Here is a 14,413-nt window from a genome sequence, read left to right on the forward strand (position 1 = left end):
GATATGGAATCACCCTCCTTTTTTTGGGGGGGGGGTCGCACCTGCGGCATACAGAGGTTCCCAGGCTATGAGTCTAATCGGAGCTACAGCTGCCGGCTATACCAGAGCCACACATAGCAACGTGGGATCTGAGCCGTGTCTTCGACCTACACCACAGCTCATGGCAACGCAGAATCATTAACCCAGGAATCACTCTCCTTTTTTCCTAATCATTAAATTCTTCTTCATCTAGCATCTATCTTTTAAGAATACTTCAGAAACCACCAGCTTTTGAGAGGAGGGAAAAACTTAAATCCAGCATCCTACCTGGACCTGAATGTCTCCATTTAAGGCCAGTTTGGACAGAACCAGGATTTCCTTCGGGCCCACGAGGGGGATACTGTGGATTCAAGAACAGCGGGATGGAGTTCCTATTGTGGCTCAGTGGAAATGAACCTGACTAGTATCCATGAGGATGCTGGTTCGACCCTTGGCCCCACTCGGTGGGTTAAGGATCCAGCATTGCCTTGAGCTGTGGTGTGGGTTGCAGACGAGGCTCAGATCCTGAGTTGCTACGGCTGTGGTGTAGGTGAGCAGTTGCAGCTCGAGTTCGACCCCTAGCCTGGGAACTTCCATATGCTGCAGGCGTGGCCCTAAAAAGCAAACAAGCAAACAACCCCCTCACCTAAAAAAAAAACCAAAAAAAAACCAAAAAAAAAAAAAAAAAAAAAAACAGCAGGATAATGGGAGTTTTCTCTCCTGGCAAAGAGTTACACAGTTTTCCAGCTGCTTCTGGGAGTAGCAGCTCTCTGCTGACCACATTTGGGGCAGGTAGGGGGTGGGGTTGTGAGTTGGAATTGGTTCTGGCTTCAGGTGCTTTCTGTGCCAGAATCACTTCCCCTTCCCTAGGGATAAAGCTGGAAGGCAAAGATCTTGGGATCTTTCTCAGCAGATTCCACTGTTGCTGTATGGTGGTGTCATCTGGGTGGAACTGGTGTCCTGGGAAATTTTACTTCTAATTTTCTCATTTAAAGAAATGGGAGAGAGGAAGCTATTTTTTAAGTTAATAAATTAATTAACTAATTGGCCATGCACATGACATCAGAAGTTCCCCAGGGGCCAGGATCAGGATCGAACCTGTGCCACAGCTGCAACCTAAGCCACAGCAGTGGCAATGCCAGATCCTTAACCCACTAGGCTACCAGGGAACTCTGGAATCAACCTGTATTTAAAACAGTTTTTATAACCTAGTATTTAAAACCTACTGTATCCCAGGCAGTATGCTGGATGCTTTGCTGTGCCTTAATTCATTTCATCTAAACTCCTGAATCTTCAAAACTGCTCTCTGAAGTAAGCATTTGGATGAATCCCATTATATAGTAGGGACAGTAGGTCTCAGAGAGGGGAAGTGACTTGCCCAAGGTCACATAACTGGTAAGATGTAGAGCCCGGATTTAAAGCCAAGTCTGTTAGAACCCAAAGTCCTTTTTTTTTTTTTTTTTTTTTTCCCTATTCTCTCATGTTGCCGGAGAGACATTTCCGTGTTTAATGCAGGGCTAAGACTCTGCAGTTAAAGGGATGTGGGTTCTATCATTAGTCCTCCTGGGTCAAACTGTGTGATCTTGAGCAAGTAATTTAACTTTTCATTTTCTTTCTTTTGAATTCTGGAAGCCTATGTGTGAGTGTGTGTGGGGGTTATTTTATTTTATTTTATGTTGGCTGTGCCCAGGGCATACAGAAGTTTCTGGGCCAGGGATTGAACCCAAGCCACAGCAGTGACAACACCAAATCCTTAACCACTAGGACTCCAGGGAACTCCAACTTCTCTTTTTCTTCACCTTTATAGATGGGGATTAAGAATTTTTTTTTTCTTTTTAGGGCTGCACCTGTGGCATATGGAAGTTCCCAGGCTAAGGGTCAAGTCAGAGCTACAGCTGCCAGCCTACACCACAGCAACGGGGGATCCAAGCCATATCTGTGACCTATACCACAGCTCACGGCAACTCCAGATCCCCAACCCACAGAGCAAGGCCAGGGTTTGAACCTGCATCCTCAGGAATACTAGTCGGATTTGTTTCCACTGTGCCACAATGGGAACTCCTACAAACAACTTATATAACTCAACAAAAAAAGGCAACAACCCAATTGAAAAAGGGGCAAAAGGGGAATTCCTGTCGTGGCGCAGTGGTTAACGAATCCGACTAGGAAACATGAGGTTGTGGGTTCGATCCCTGCCCTTGCTCAGTGGGTTGACGATCCAGCAACTTGCTGCGTGCTGTGGTGTAGGTCACAGATGCGGCTCGGATCTCGCGTTGCTGTGGCTCTGGCATACGCTGGTGGCTACAGCTCTGATTCGACCCCTAGCCTGGGAACCTCCATATGCCGTGGGAGCAGCCCAAGAAATGGCAAAAAGACAAAAAAAAAAAAAAAGAAAAGAAAAGAAAAAGGGGCAAAAGACCTGAATAAACATTGCTCCAAAGAAGCTATTCAGATGGCCAACAAGCACATGACAAAATGCTCAATATCACTGATTGTTAGAGAAATGCAAATCAAAACTACTATGAGGTACCACTTCACACCAGTCAGAATGGCCATCATCAATAAGTCCACAAATAACAAATGCTAGAGAGGGTGTGATGAAAAGGGAACCCTCCTACACTCTTAGTGGGAATGTAAATTGGTACAACTACTATTGAAAACAGTATGGAGGTACCTCAGAAAACTAAATATAGAACCACCATATGACCCAGTAATCCCACTCTTGGGCATATAGCCAGACAAAACTTTCCTTGAAACAGACACATGCACCTGCATGTTCATTGCAGCACTATTCACAATAGCCAAGACATGGAAACAACCTAAATGTTCATGGACAGATGAATGGATTAAGAAGATGTGGTATACATACACAATGGAATACTACCCAGCCATAAAAAGAACAAAATAATGCCATCTGCAGCAACCTGGATGGAACTAGGGACTCTCATACTAAATGAAGTAAGTCAGAAAGAGAATGACAAATACCATATGATATCACTTATATCTGGAATCTAATATATGGCACAAATGAACCTTTCCACAGAAAAGAAACTCATGGACATGGAAAACAGATTTGTGGTTGCCATGGGGAAGGGGGAGGGGGAGGGAGTGGGATGAGCTGGGAATCTGGAGTTAATAGATACAGACTCTTGCCTGTAGAATGGATTAGCAATGAGATCCTGCTGTATAGCACTGGGAACTGTATCTAGTCACTTGTGATTGAGCATGATGGAGGATAATGTGAGAAAAAGAATATATATACGTATGTGTGACTGGGTCACTTTGCTGTACAGTAGGAAATTGATAGAACACTGTAAACCAACTATAATGGAAAAAATAAAATTATTAAAAAACAAAACAAAGATGCCTTGCTTTGGGCAAGCAAGCCCTATCCTTTCAGATGGTCTGCTTGGTCATTTCAGTTCATCAGGCCCAGTTTCTCCAAATATTGGCATTTTAGAACTTGGTTTTTGAGAAATGATCTCTGGTTATAAAGAGGAAAACTTCATGCTATAGATGAGGAAATTCAGGCCAAGAGGACGAAGGGAACTGCCCCAGGATACACAGTCTGACTGCAGCAGAGAAAGAATCTCGGTGCTCTTTTAAGCTTGGGCTGCCCAGTTATTAAGTGAGGGACTTTGGCCAGGAAGAGGAAGGGAGGGACCCTATATCCTTCATTTCCTCACCTGCGAAATGGGGTCAAGACCTTAAGGCCCTCCTGTGTAGTGGTGGGGGATGTTGGTGTGGTACAGCACCGGGACCCCCACTTTGTGCTAGCGAAGTGACCAAATATAGTGGAAGGGGGAGCATAACGTCGGGAGTCCACAAAAGTGGTTGGAGGGTGCAATGGCAGCAGAGGCGGAGCTTCGGGAACCAGAGGCGGGGACTCGAGAATTCTGGGCGGGGCTTGGAGTTTTAAAGCTGTAAAGCGGGCAGTGGGCGGGACTTGAGATACCGCGAATAGGGTTGCTAGGCTATGGGCGGGGCTTCTAGAAGTTGGGGTGGGGTTTGTGACGACAAGGGGCTGGTTATGAAGGAATGAGAGAGTAGTTGGGCCTAGGGATCCAGGAGGCTGGCGAAGGGTTTGGATGGGGCAGTGGGCGGGGTGCACAGCAGCTGATGTTCTGGTTTTAAGAGACTCGGGGGGAATTTTTGAGGAGCCGGGGGATGTGGCCTTCCAGAGCCAAGCAGGTCAGTGGGCGGAGCTCTAAAGGACACCACTCCTGGTCCTGAGGAGCAGTGGGCGTGGCCTTTCGGCCACTGAGAGGACTAGTGGGAGGTGCGTGCGCTTGGGCACCGCCTTCCTCCGCGGTCCACCTGCATACCTCGGCACGACCAGAAGCGGCGCTAGGGAGAGTAAGGCGTGGAACACAGGCTGGGAAGCGGGCTTCCCCTCCCGGAAGTGGGCGTGGCGCGCCGTAGCCGGGCAGCCCTGGTTGGACGCGGTGCGGCGCGGGGGCGGGGCCTGCGTGCAGCGGCGGGGGCGGGGGCGGCTGTCCGCGCCCCTCCCCCGCGCGGCGCTCAGTGCCAGGCGGGAGGCGGTAGCGGTTGGAGGCTACGCCGGGCTTTGCAGCGGGGACTTCGGCGGCGGCGCCTCAGGCACCTCGGCCCTGGTGAGCTGCGCGCGCCCGGCGGGGCAGCTTGGGAGCGAGCTGGGCGGGCGGACAGACCCTGTCCTCTCAGCATGTGCTGGCGCTGGCTGACAGGAGCCGGCGGGGCGTGGGGCAGGGCCCGGTGGAGAGGACAGGGTTAGCTGGAGTGGTCGCGCGCGGCGCGGATCCTTGGGCCAGGAGCCCGCTTGGGCGGGTGTGCTGGGGCCAAGGGGTCGGGGCTGCTGCGGGAGCCTTGGGATTTGGTTGGGAAAGGAGTTGGGGACCGAGGTGCCCAGAATGGGGAGAGTGAACCCGGGTCCTTATGGTGAGGAAGCTGCCCAGGGGAGACTTTTAGGGGCCCAGAACCCTTCTGGCTGGTGAGGAACCGAGCAGGGACTCGGTTACCCTGGGAGGTTTTTAGGGGTCAGGGATCCGCCTGGTTGGGTGGCGTCTTGAGTGGGGAGGGGCTGCCAGAGGCTAGGGCGCAGAGCCAGGGGGCTCCAGGCCTGGGGGCGGGGCTTGAGTCGCCCTGGGGAGCTAGGGGGTTGGGGGGTGGCCCTGGGCTGGGCTCACGTGGGGCCGGGACGTGCTGGGCCTTGCTTAGGAGGGGCGAGGGCGGCGGTCTGGTCTGGGGGTTTCCTACTTTGGGGTACGAGCTGGGCTCTGGGCCCTTAATAGCTGGATTGGGGGTCGAGGAGGGCGGGGCGGGGCAAGAGCTGGAGTGATGTGGGTGGGGGCGGCTTGGGAAGAGGATAAGCCCATGGTGGGAGCGCTGGGCTGGGAGGGGGCGAGGGTTGGGAGAGGAAGAACGGGGCTGGAACGCTATAGGGTCGGGGGCCTGGAGCGTCCGCTTGGACCCAGGATTCAGAGATACGCTCCCCTAATAGCGGAGCAGCTGGCGAGGGACGCAGCAAAAAGGAGCGCGGTGCAGGTGGGGCTCCGCTGCGCCTAAATGACTGAGGATGAGCTCAGATGTTGAGGGTGGAAATGCAGAACCGAGCCCTCCCGCCTGTGCGTACGGGCGCGCAAGCACCAGCTCTCCGTCTCTCAAATGATTTGAATGTGTTGGGGGAAGTGGCAGGCTGCGGGGGAGCCGAGAAGAAAGGGGCTTCCTCTTGGAGGGAGGCGCTGGCCCTGCCGTCCTTTTTTGGGAGTGTTCAAAGGGTTTTGGTCTCTGGAAAAGGAAACGTAGCTTTACTGCATCGTGGTTTAGAATCACATCCTATATTTGGCCTTAATGTAGGCTGTCCTTGTTTTGTGGTGTCTGAAGTCCTTGCTCTACATGTTGCAAACGTGGGATTCAGTGTAAGAAGCAAATTGCAAGTTGCTCATCTCCCCCAGGAGAGCAAGATACGAAGGCCTTTCTTTCCTATGAGACATTTAAATGGAATTGAATATAGTATGTGTTTGTCAACTGGTACTGGGTGGCGAATGTGTTTACTTTTGGAAATAGTTACCACAAACTATTAGGCCCTCTCACCACTGCCTTCCTGCCTGGAATTACATTCTAAAGCAGTACTTGTACGGCTCTTAGTCACTCTATATAATAATGCATTTCATTGTCCTTATCTGGCAGAACTCTCTCCTGACACCAGGGCTTGCTAGAATAGACAGAAACATGATTAAGTATAAGCAGTTGTTTTGTACCATCTGTTCAGTTGTGAAGGCAAATATCTGTTCATGTTACTTCACTTTCTGCATTTCCTATAAAACCGAAGAAATGAGAAATGTCTTATTTGGGACTTGATTCTGTATATTTCAGAAAACTAATTTAAGGAAACTAATTTTTTTTTTTTTTTTTTTTTTTTTGGCTTGGAGGTACATTTCAGGGTCGCAGTGTTTGGATATGAAGCCTAATAGTAACTGTTGGGTCTGAGAGGTTGCCTAAATAAATAGGAGGGTAAAGTGAAATCATGCTAGGAATTGTATTGTATATTAGACCTCAGAGTGCAGTCTTTTTTAGTAGATGTTAGTCTCTGTGTACTGAGGATTGAACAAAGATTATTATAAAGGTTGAGTATGCACCTTTTTGACATACCCGGAATGTGCTCTGTCCATATTTGTTTTTAATTATTTGTGGAAAGTGCATTAAAGCCTGATGGAGTCTAATAGACACATACCAATGAGATATCACTGCATACAGTATTGAATTTTTCATGATCATTTGTTACTTTGCCTGCAGATTGTGCTAATCAGCAGTTGTGTCTAATACTTTTATGTATAATTTGGGATTAGTTTCAAGTTGACAAATAGGACTTTTGGTGTGTATTGCTACTGTATCATTTTTTTTAATTGGGGTATAATTGACATGTAACATCATACTAATTTCAAGTGCTCAATTTAGTAATTCAGTATTTGTGTACACTGTGAAATGACCACCACAATAAGTCTAGCTACCATTTGTCACCATACAAAGTTATAATTTTTCTTTGTGATGAGAACTTCTAAGATTTGTTCTCTTGGCAACTTTCAAATATACAGTATACTATTATTGAGTATAGTCCTCATGCATCCATTACATCCCATGACTTAGTTATTTTAAAATTGGAAGTTTGTACTTGACTCCCTTCACCCATGCCCCCCACCCATGACAGATAACTTTTTAAATACCTAGACGTTTTGTTTTTTTAATGCTTGGATTTTTTTGATTTAGGTTTTATGCTAACACGTTTGTCACTTTTGAGATTCACTCCAGCTATAGGAGAGTCACTCAAATGCCTATGAAATGGAATGTTCAAAAGAATAAATGATCAATTCTTAGTTATGTTTCTGGGGGGATGTGGAAATTCAGTTCTCTATCATGGCAGATTATTAATGCTCTGATTTGTCACAAACAGTGCTTTAGAAACACGATATTAACTAGGCTGTTTTACCTTCTATTCCTTTTTCCAAGGTAGAACAGTAATAAATTTGGGTGCCGCTGTCATATGCACGGTACAAATCTATGTTTGTTTTCCTTTTGATGACTTCCCTATGTTATCCTATTTCTGTTATGAGTACTCTTTTCTGACACTTGTATGTCTTTTTAAACTTAAGATGCCTTTTCTCTATTAAAACATGGAAATACTCATGAATATTTCAGTATGACCTAGTACCTAGAATGTTAAGTAATAGAATCTCTCTGGGTTTTCATTGCCCTAATTCAGATCCTTTAAAATGAGTGAACAAGATTCTACACTCCTTTTGAGAGCTTATTTTGTATTTCATTGGTGCATAGTGAATCTTTTTTGTTTTATAACTGCTCTATTGAGATACAATTCACATACCATACAGTTCATCCATTTAAAGTGTACAATTCAGTGGTTTTTAGTCTATTCCCAGAGTTGTGCAGTCATCACTACAATTTTAGAACATTTCATCAGCCCATAAAAAAACCCCATACCCATTAGCAGTCCCCTCCTCCAGTTCTTCTCCCTCCCCTGCCCTACCAACCACTAATCTACTTTTTATCTCTGTGGATTTCCCTGTTTTGAAAATTTCAAAATTATTTTCATATAAATGTGGTCTTTTGTGTCTTTTTTTAGGCATAGTGTATTCAAGGTTTATGTTGTAGCATGGATAAGTACTTCTTTCTTTTTTGTTGATTGAAAAATAGTCCACTGTATGGATATACCACATTTTATTTATTCGTTCATCAGTTGGTGGACATTTGGGTGTTTCTCTTTTTTGGCTATTGTGAGTAATGCTGATGTGAACATTTGTGTCCAAGTTTTTGTGTGGGCATATGTTTTCATTTCTTTGGTGGATTTGCTGGGTCATATTGGTTCCTCTCTGTTTAACTCTTAGAGGAACTGCTAGACTTTTCCAAAGCAGCTGCATCATTTTACAATCCCACTGGCATTATATAAAGATTTCAGTTTTTCTCCCTCCTTGCCAACACTTACTATTCTCTGACATTTCGATTCTACCCATTGCTAGTGTATTGAAGTGGTATCTCATTGTGGGTTTTTTTTTTTTTGGCCATGGGGTGTAGTGGCTTGATATGGGATATTAGTTCCCAGATCAGGGATCAAACCCGTGCAACAGAGGTGAAAGTGCTGAGTCATAACCATTAGCCCACCAGGGAACTCCTCTTTTTCATTGTGGCTTTGATTTACATTTCCTTGATGGCTAATGATGTCCAGCATCTTCTCACATGATTAGTGGATGGACAGTTGTATATTTTCTTTGGAGAAATCTCTATTTAAATGCTTTGCTTATTTTTAAATTGGATTATCTTTTTGTTGTTATGAGTTCTTTGTATATTCGAGATACAAGTGCCTTATAAGATATATGATTTATGAAAAATTTCTACAATTCTGAGTTGTCTTTTCATTTTCTTAATGGTGTCCTGTCCTTTGAAGAATAAAAGTTTATAATTTTGGTGAAGTTCAATTTATGCATAATGGAGTTAGAACTGATAATGACTTTCTATTTAGACTTTAAATTACATCCCGATCAATATTTTGGTTTTATAAACTAAAAGCCAAATGTGGAAGGATTAGGGAAATATTTGAATTAGTTCTGGATCAAAAAGGATTCATCAGGGAACATGTCCTCCCCTGTTTAAATCCTCTGGGGGTCTCCCATCCCATTGTCTGAGGTTCAAGTTCAGACTTAATGTGGTTGTGGATGTGCGTTGCTCTGATTCCAGCCTCCTCCATTTTTCCCTGCTCCTCTTCCTGTGGTTTCATTTCCATTGCCACTCCCTGAAACTTAGAGCCTTCAGATCCTCTTGTGATCCCTCAGGCCCTTACTCCTTGGCCCCCTTTCCATTTGATGAACCCCTCTTGTCCTTTGGGATTCTCTGTGAAACCTCAGTCCTTGCGAGCAGGTGTTGTCCCTGCCTTCTTGCATAGGACATTCATCACTCCTGTCTGCTGCAAGGACCTGGATCTGAACTTAATCTGACTGTCTCAAAGCTGCCTTCCCGTAGAAGGCAGCATGTGAGATATTCACATGGAAGGCAAATCTCTTGCTCACAGCGTGGTCTGCAGTACCCACTGGATATTTGCTGAATGAAGGATTATTTTTAATGAAATCAACTGGAAAGATTCTGGTCAGTGGTTTTCTCTGGTGATTATTTACACCTTTGCTGCCTATGTTAAAATAACATGAAGTACAGGGGTAATTCCCCTCTGCCTTTCTGGCTCCCAGTTCCACCTCTTACCCCCAGATTGCTCAGATGTAAACTGAGTGTTTGAAACATTTTCTGGAGGGCAGCACATTCTCGTCCAGGTTTTTTTCCCCTAATAAACAGTGATGACTGGGGCACAGCCTTCTCAGCAGGGCAGATGGCCAGGGAACACATTTGGTTTGGTATGATTTAGCCACATGAATATGATGGGCCTGCCCTGGTGGTATGGAGTCAGTCAGTACTGGAACATGCCTGATGAGGGGTGTATGTCGGGATTTACTTCCTTCCTTTTTTTTTTTTTTTTTTTTTTTTTTGGCCCACAACATTCGGAAGTTCCTGGGCCAGTGATCGAACCTACACCACAGCTATAACCAGAAGCATGGCAGTGACAACTCACTGAACCACCAGAGAACGCCCTCTTTTTATTCTTTTGTTCATCCTCTTGCTTCTCTCAGAGCATCTGATCAATACTTTAACTAAAAATACTCCACCTTGGAGTTCCCGTACTGGCTTAGTGGTAACAAATCTGACCAGTATCTGTGAGGATGTGGGTTCGATCCCTGGCCTTGCTCAGTGGGTTAAGGATCCAGTGTTGCCGTGAGCTCTGATGTAGGTTGCAGATTTGACTCGGATCCTGCATTGCTGTAGCTGTGGTGTAGGCCCGTGGCTGCAGCTCCGATTTGACCCCTAGCCTGGGAACTTCCATCTGCCGAGGGTGTAGCCTTGAAAAGACAAAAACAAACAAACAAACAAAAACTCCACCAGAACAGACTGTGGTTGCTGAGGGGGAGGGATGGACTAGGAGTTTGGGTTTAGTAGATGCAAACTGTTACATTTAGAATGGATGGGAGTTCCCGTCGTGGCACAGTGGTTAATGAATCCGACTAGGAACCATGAGGTTGTGGGTTCGATCCCTGCCCTTGCTCGGTGGGTTAACGATGTGGCGTTGCTGTGAGCTGTGGTGTAGGTCGCAGACGCGGCTTGGATCCTGCGTTGCTGTGGCTCTGGCATTGGCTGGCAGCTATAGCTCCGATTAGACCCCTAGCCTGGGAACCTCCATATGCCGCAGGAGGGGCCCAAGAAATGGCAAAAAAAGACCAAAAAAAAGAAAAAAGAATGGATGGGCTATGAGATCCTACTGTACAGCACAGGGAACTATATCCAGTCTCGTGGGATAGACCCTGATGGGGGATGATATGAGAGAAAGAATACACACACACACACACACACACACACACACACACACACACACACACACACACACACACGTATGTATAATTGGGTCAGTTTGCTGTACAGCAGAAATTGGCACAACATTGTGAATCAACTATACTGAAAAAAAAAAAAAATACTCCATTTAGGAGTTCTCTTGTGGTGCAGTGGATTAGGGATCCAGCATTGTCATTGCACAACTCAGGTTGCTGCTGTGGCGCAGGTTCCATCCCTGGCCAGTGAACTTCCACATGCTGTGGGCATAGCCAAAACCAAACCAAAATCAAACAAAACCCCAAAACTTCACCTAGTATTTTCCTGAGAATTAGGGGAAACCAGTTGGCAATACTCTCAACATAGGGGTATGTTTTCTTTTTTGTGTGTTCATTGAAGTTGTTGGATTGTGCCAAAGTAGTAAAGGAAAAAAAAAATTTCCAGTTCTTTGTCTCATTAGACGCAGCGAGCTGTCTGTACAGCTGTCTGTAGTTTCTTGCTTTAAGAGTTTTTCTTTATAGAGAAATTGAGGCAATGAAGGGTGTAGGCCTTCAGAGCCAGAATGAGGTGGGCTTCACTCTCGCTTTCCCTTTTTAATAGCTGTTATGATTTTGTCAATGACTACCTCCTTGAGCCTATTTCTTCTTCTGTAATACGAATACCTTGCTGGGTTTTGAGTAGACAGTTGTGTTCCCTCTGTCTTTACTCTTAAATGTCTGTTAATGAATGGACTGGGGGGAGTCAAATAGAGTATTTAATACATTTTATTTATTTTTATTTATTTATTTATTTTTTTGTCTTTTTGCTATTTCTTTGGGCCGCTCCCATGGCACATGGAGGTTCCCAGAATAGGGGTCTAATCGGACTGTAGCCACTGGCCTACGTCAGAGCCACAGCAACACGGGATCCGAGCCACGTCTGCAACCTACACCACAGCTCACGGCAACTCTGGATTGATAACTAACAGAGCAAGGGCAGGGACCGAACCCGCAACCTCATGGTTCCTAGTCGGATTTGTTAACCACTGCACCACGACGGGAACTCCTACATTTTATTTTTTATGTTAAGTGCTTAATGTATGGATTCCCACTCCTACCTCAGCATTTTAGACTTTGAAACAAAGATGAATCATTGAAGAGGGAAAAAAGTATTTAACTTTAGGATAGGAAGGTAGAGTTAAAAAAGGGGCAATTTTTGGCCATTTATCTGAATTGGAAATGTCTTCAGAAAAGCTTGTCTTATTCAGGCCTTATGCTTGTGTTCAGCCTGTCTATTTTAAGGAAAAAAGGTTTGGTTCCTGGCAAAAGATTGGTTAGGGCTTGCATGGAGATCGCACTGCAGTGTATGAGTTGCTCCTGGGATTGAGTATGATGTGAAGGGTAGCGTTGTGATAAAGTGTAACATTCTGTGTGCCAAAAGGGCCTCTGTAGTGTCTTGGGATGTTAAATTAAGCCTGTCATTTGAATCATACATTAATGACAAAAATTATTCTTCCTGTTTGTCACAGTAAAGAGAAATCAAATTAATGCAAGGGTCAGAGTGAGAATCAGGACAGGAGGAGGGAGGCTTGTATTTTGTATGACTGAAAGTGGTAATTTCACAGTACGTATTTCCCCTTCTTTGGTCATGCAGTTATCCGCATTTCTTTCTTTCTTTTTTTTTTTAATTTGAATAATGGATCAGACCTTTAGCCCCAGTGTCTCACCACCTTTTTAAGAATATATGATTTTAGGAGGTCAGGAAGATTATTTCTCAGGCTCAGAGGTCCCCATTCTTGATGCCCCTGAGGATCAGCTGGAGACTTTGGTAAATCCAGCTGCCTGGGTTCCAGCTCCCTGGTGAGTTTGAATCACAGCCAGGGCAGAAAGTACCTAGCTGGCTTATTCCTCATCTTAGATAAGGGGACTCTGGTCACGGGCCTTGAGAGACTTTCTCAGGATCAGGAACTTGACTGCCCCTTTCCCCCTCCCCTCAGCTTCCATGGGTAGTGCAGATTCATTCTTATTATTGGTGATGTGGCTTTAAACTATAGTATGGATTTTTTTTTTAAGTGTGAACCTGATGTGATTTCCCTAACTTTTAGTCCTTGACTCAGTGTAACAAGTCCCTCCTAAGCTTCCACCACGTCTTTTGCCAGATTTACAAACTCACCCTACTCACTCTTTACCCCTTTCAGTTCATCATTACAATTGGTAGTTAGTACTCATTTTTTTTTCCCTCGCATCTTTAGATTGTACATGTATTTACCTATGAAGCCCAGTCCATATTTTCAGTGTTTCTTTTAAGATGCAGTTTTGGGAAACTTGAAAAACACATGAAGCCTCCTGGAAAAGCCTTTGGTAGACTCAGTTTCCTAGTTTTAATATAAAGTTCCTTGATGGTATTTTATTGATCCCTTTTTGTTCCCTCAATCTTAAAATCTGGCCATTAGATGCAGTCATTGTAAGGGCTGATCTCGGATATTTTAGAGACTAGTTAACATTGCAAAAGGCAGCACCATTAGGCCATATCTGTATGAAAACACTAATTTGGACAGGAGCCGCACACATCCAGTGCTGGAACCACAGATAGGCATAGTGAAAGCCCCCTGGGACTAGTAGAAGTTGATCATCATTTCACAGTGTGGTCATTCTGTCTCTGGGGAGCCAGGGTAGACTGGGATTCTGGGTCCTGGCAGTTTAGTGTAAGAGCCTTTTTTGCCCCGTTGTGGACTCGGATGTATGTCCCCGTGTTCTGAGCTCTTCGTCCTGGATGTACAAAGCCATGGTTTTTCTGTTTCGTGAACGGCCATAAACACGTGGGAAAGGAGTGAAGCATGAAGCCTTTGGGAGTGTATTTTTCACTCTTGACATTGCCAGGGTTCCTCACAAAATTCACAGTGCCCCCCCCCCCGTAGGAGAAGTGTTTACTCACCATTATTTGCTTACTTCACATGAAAGTTACTTAAATTCCTTTTCATAATGGTCAAGCATTCTTTTCTGATTCTTTTCATTCTTAGGAACTTAAAGAATTGAGGCTGATTTATTAATATTAAAACTCAAAATGCTGCCTGAGCGGTGACTGAGAAACACGTGTAAACTTTAGCTATCATCTCCATTAAGCAGAAGGATTTATTAGGAGACTAGTCACTTTATAAGCTAGATGGTGAATTAATTTTGCGGTTAGTAGTGTCTTTAGCTTAACATTGTCATCCTAGTTTTTCTTGGCAAGCAGGAGAGAGGCCAGAGCCAACAAGTGCTGGCCACACAGCTCTTTGGGGTGATATTTAATAAGGTGAATGTTGTCTGTTTTAGAAATAGAGTAACCATCCTTCAGGCGGTTCTTACTGGAACCACTGTTCTTTTACAGTGTTACAAAGGAAGAGAAGTTGGAAGTCTTTATTTATTTATTTAAGCCCTGAGACATCTTTGATCTTCTGCAGTATAGAGATATCTTGCATGCACTGGCTGAATTACACTGTCAAGTGGAACAAATGATACAT

The 14,413-nt window shown here is 44.9% G+C and overlaps 1 protein-coding gene across 2 annotated transcripts in view; it reads left to right on the forward strand.

Annotated features, from left to right (window-relative positions):
- The first annotated feature begins 4,076 nt into the window (after positions 1 to 4,076).
- CORO1C (coronin 1C) overlaps positions 4,077 to 14,413 on the forward strand; it is an 83,815-nt gene continuing 73,478 nt past the window's right edge. The window contains exon 1 of one of the 2 annotated variants that reach the window (XM_005670752.4): positions 4,077 to 4,209. In XM_005670752.4, the coding sequence (XP_005670809.3) occupies positions 4,107 to 4,209 (103 nt within the window). In that variant the 5' untranslated portion in view covers positions 4,077 to 4,106. Of the gene's footprint in view, positions 4,210 to 4,541; positions 4,632 to 14,413 lie in introns of those variants that run through there. The other variant, XM_001929345.7, reaches the window with a different exon arrangement.

Source organism: Sus scrofa, chromosome 14 (genome assembly GCF_054392235.1).
Source record: "Sus scrofa isolate SSC_HxYL_T2T_F1_AM1 chromosome 14, Sscrofa_HxYL_maternal_Yorkshire_Landrace_v2.0, whole genome shotgun sequence".
NCBI classification, from domain to species: domain Eukaryota; kingdom Metazoa; phylum Chordata; class Mammalia; order Artiodactyla; family Suidae; genus Sus; species Sus scrofa.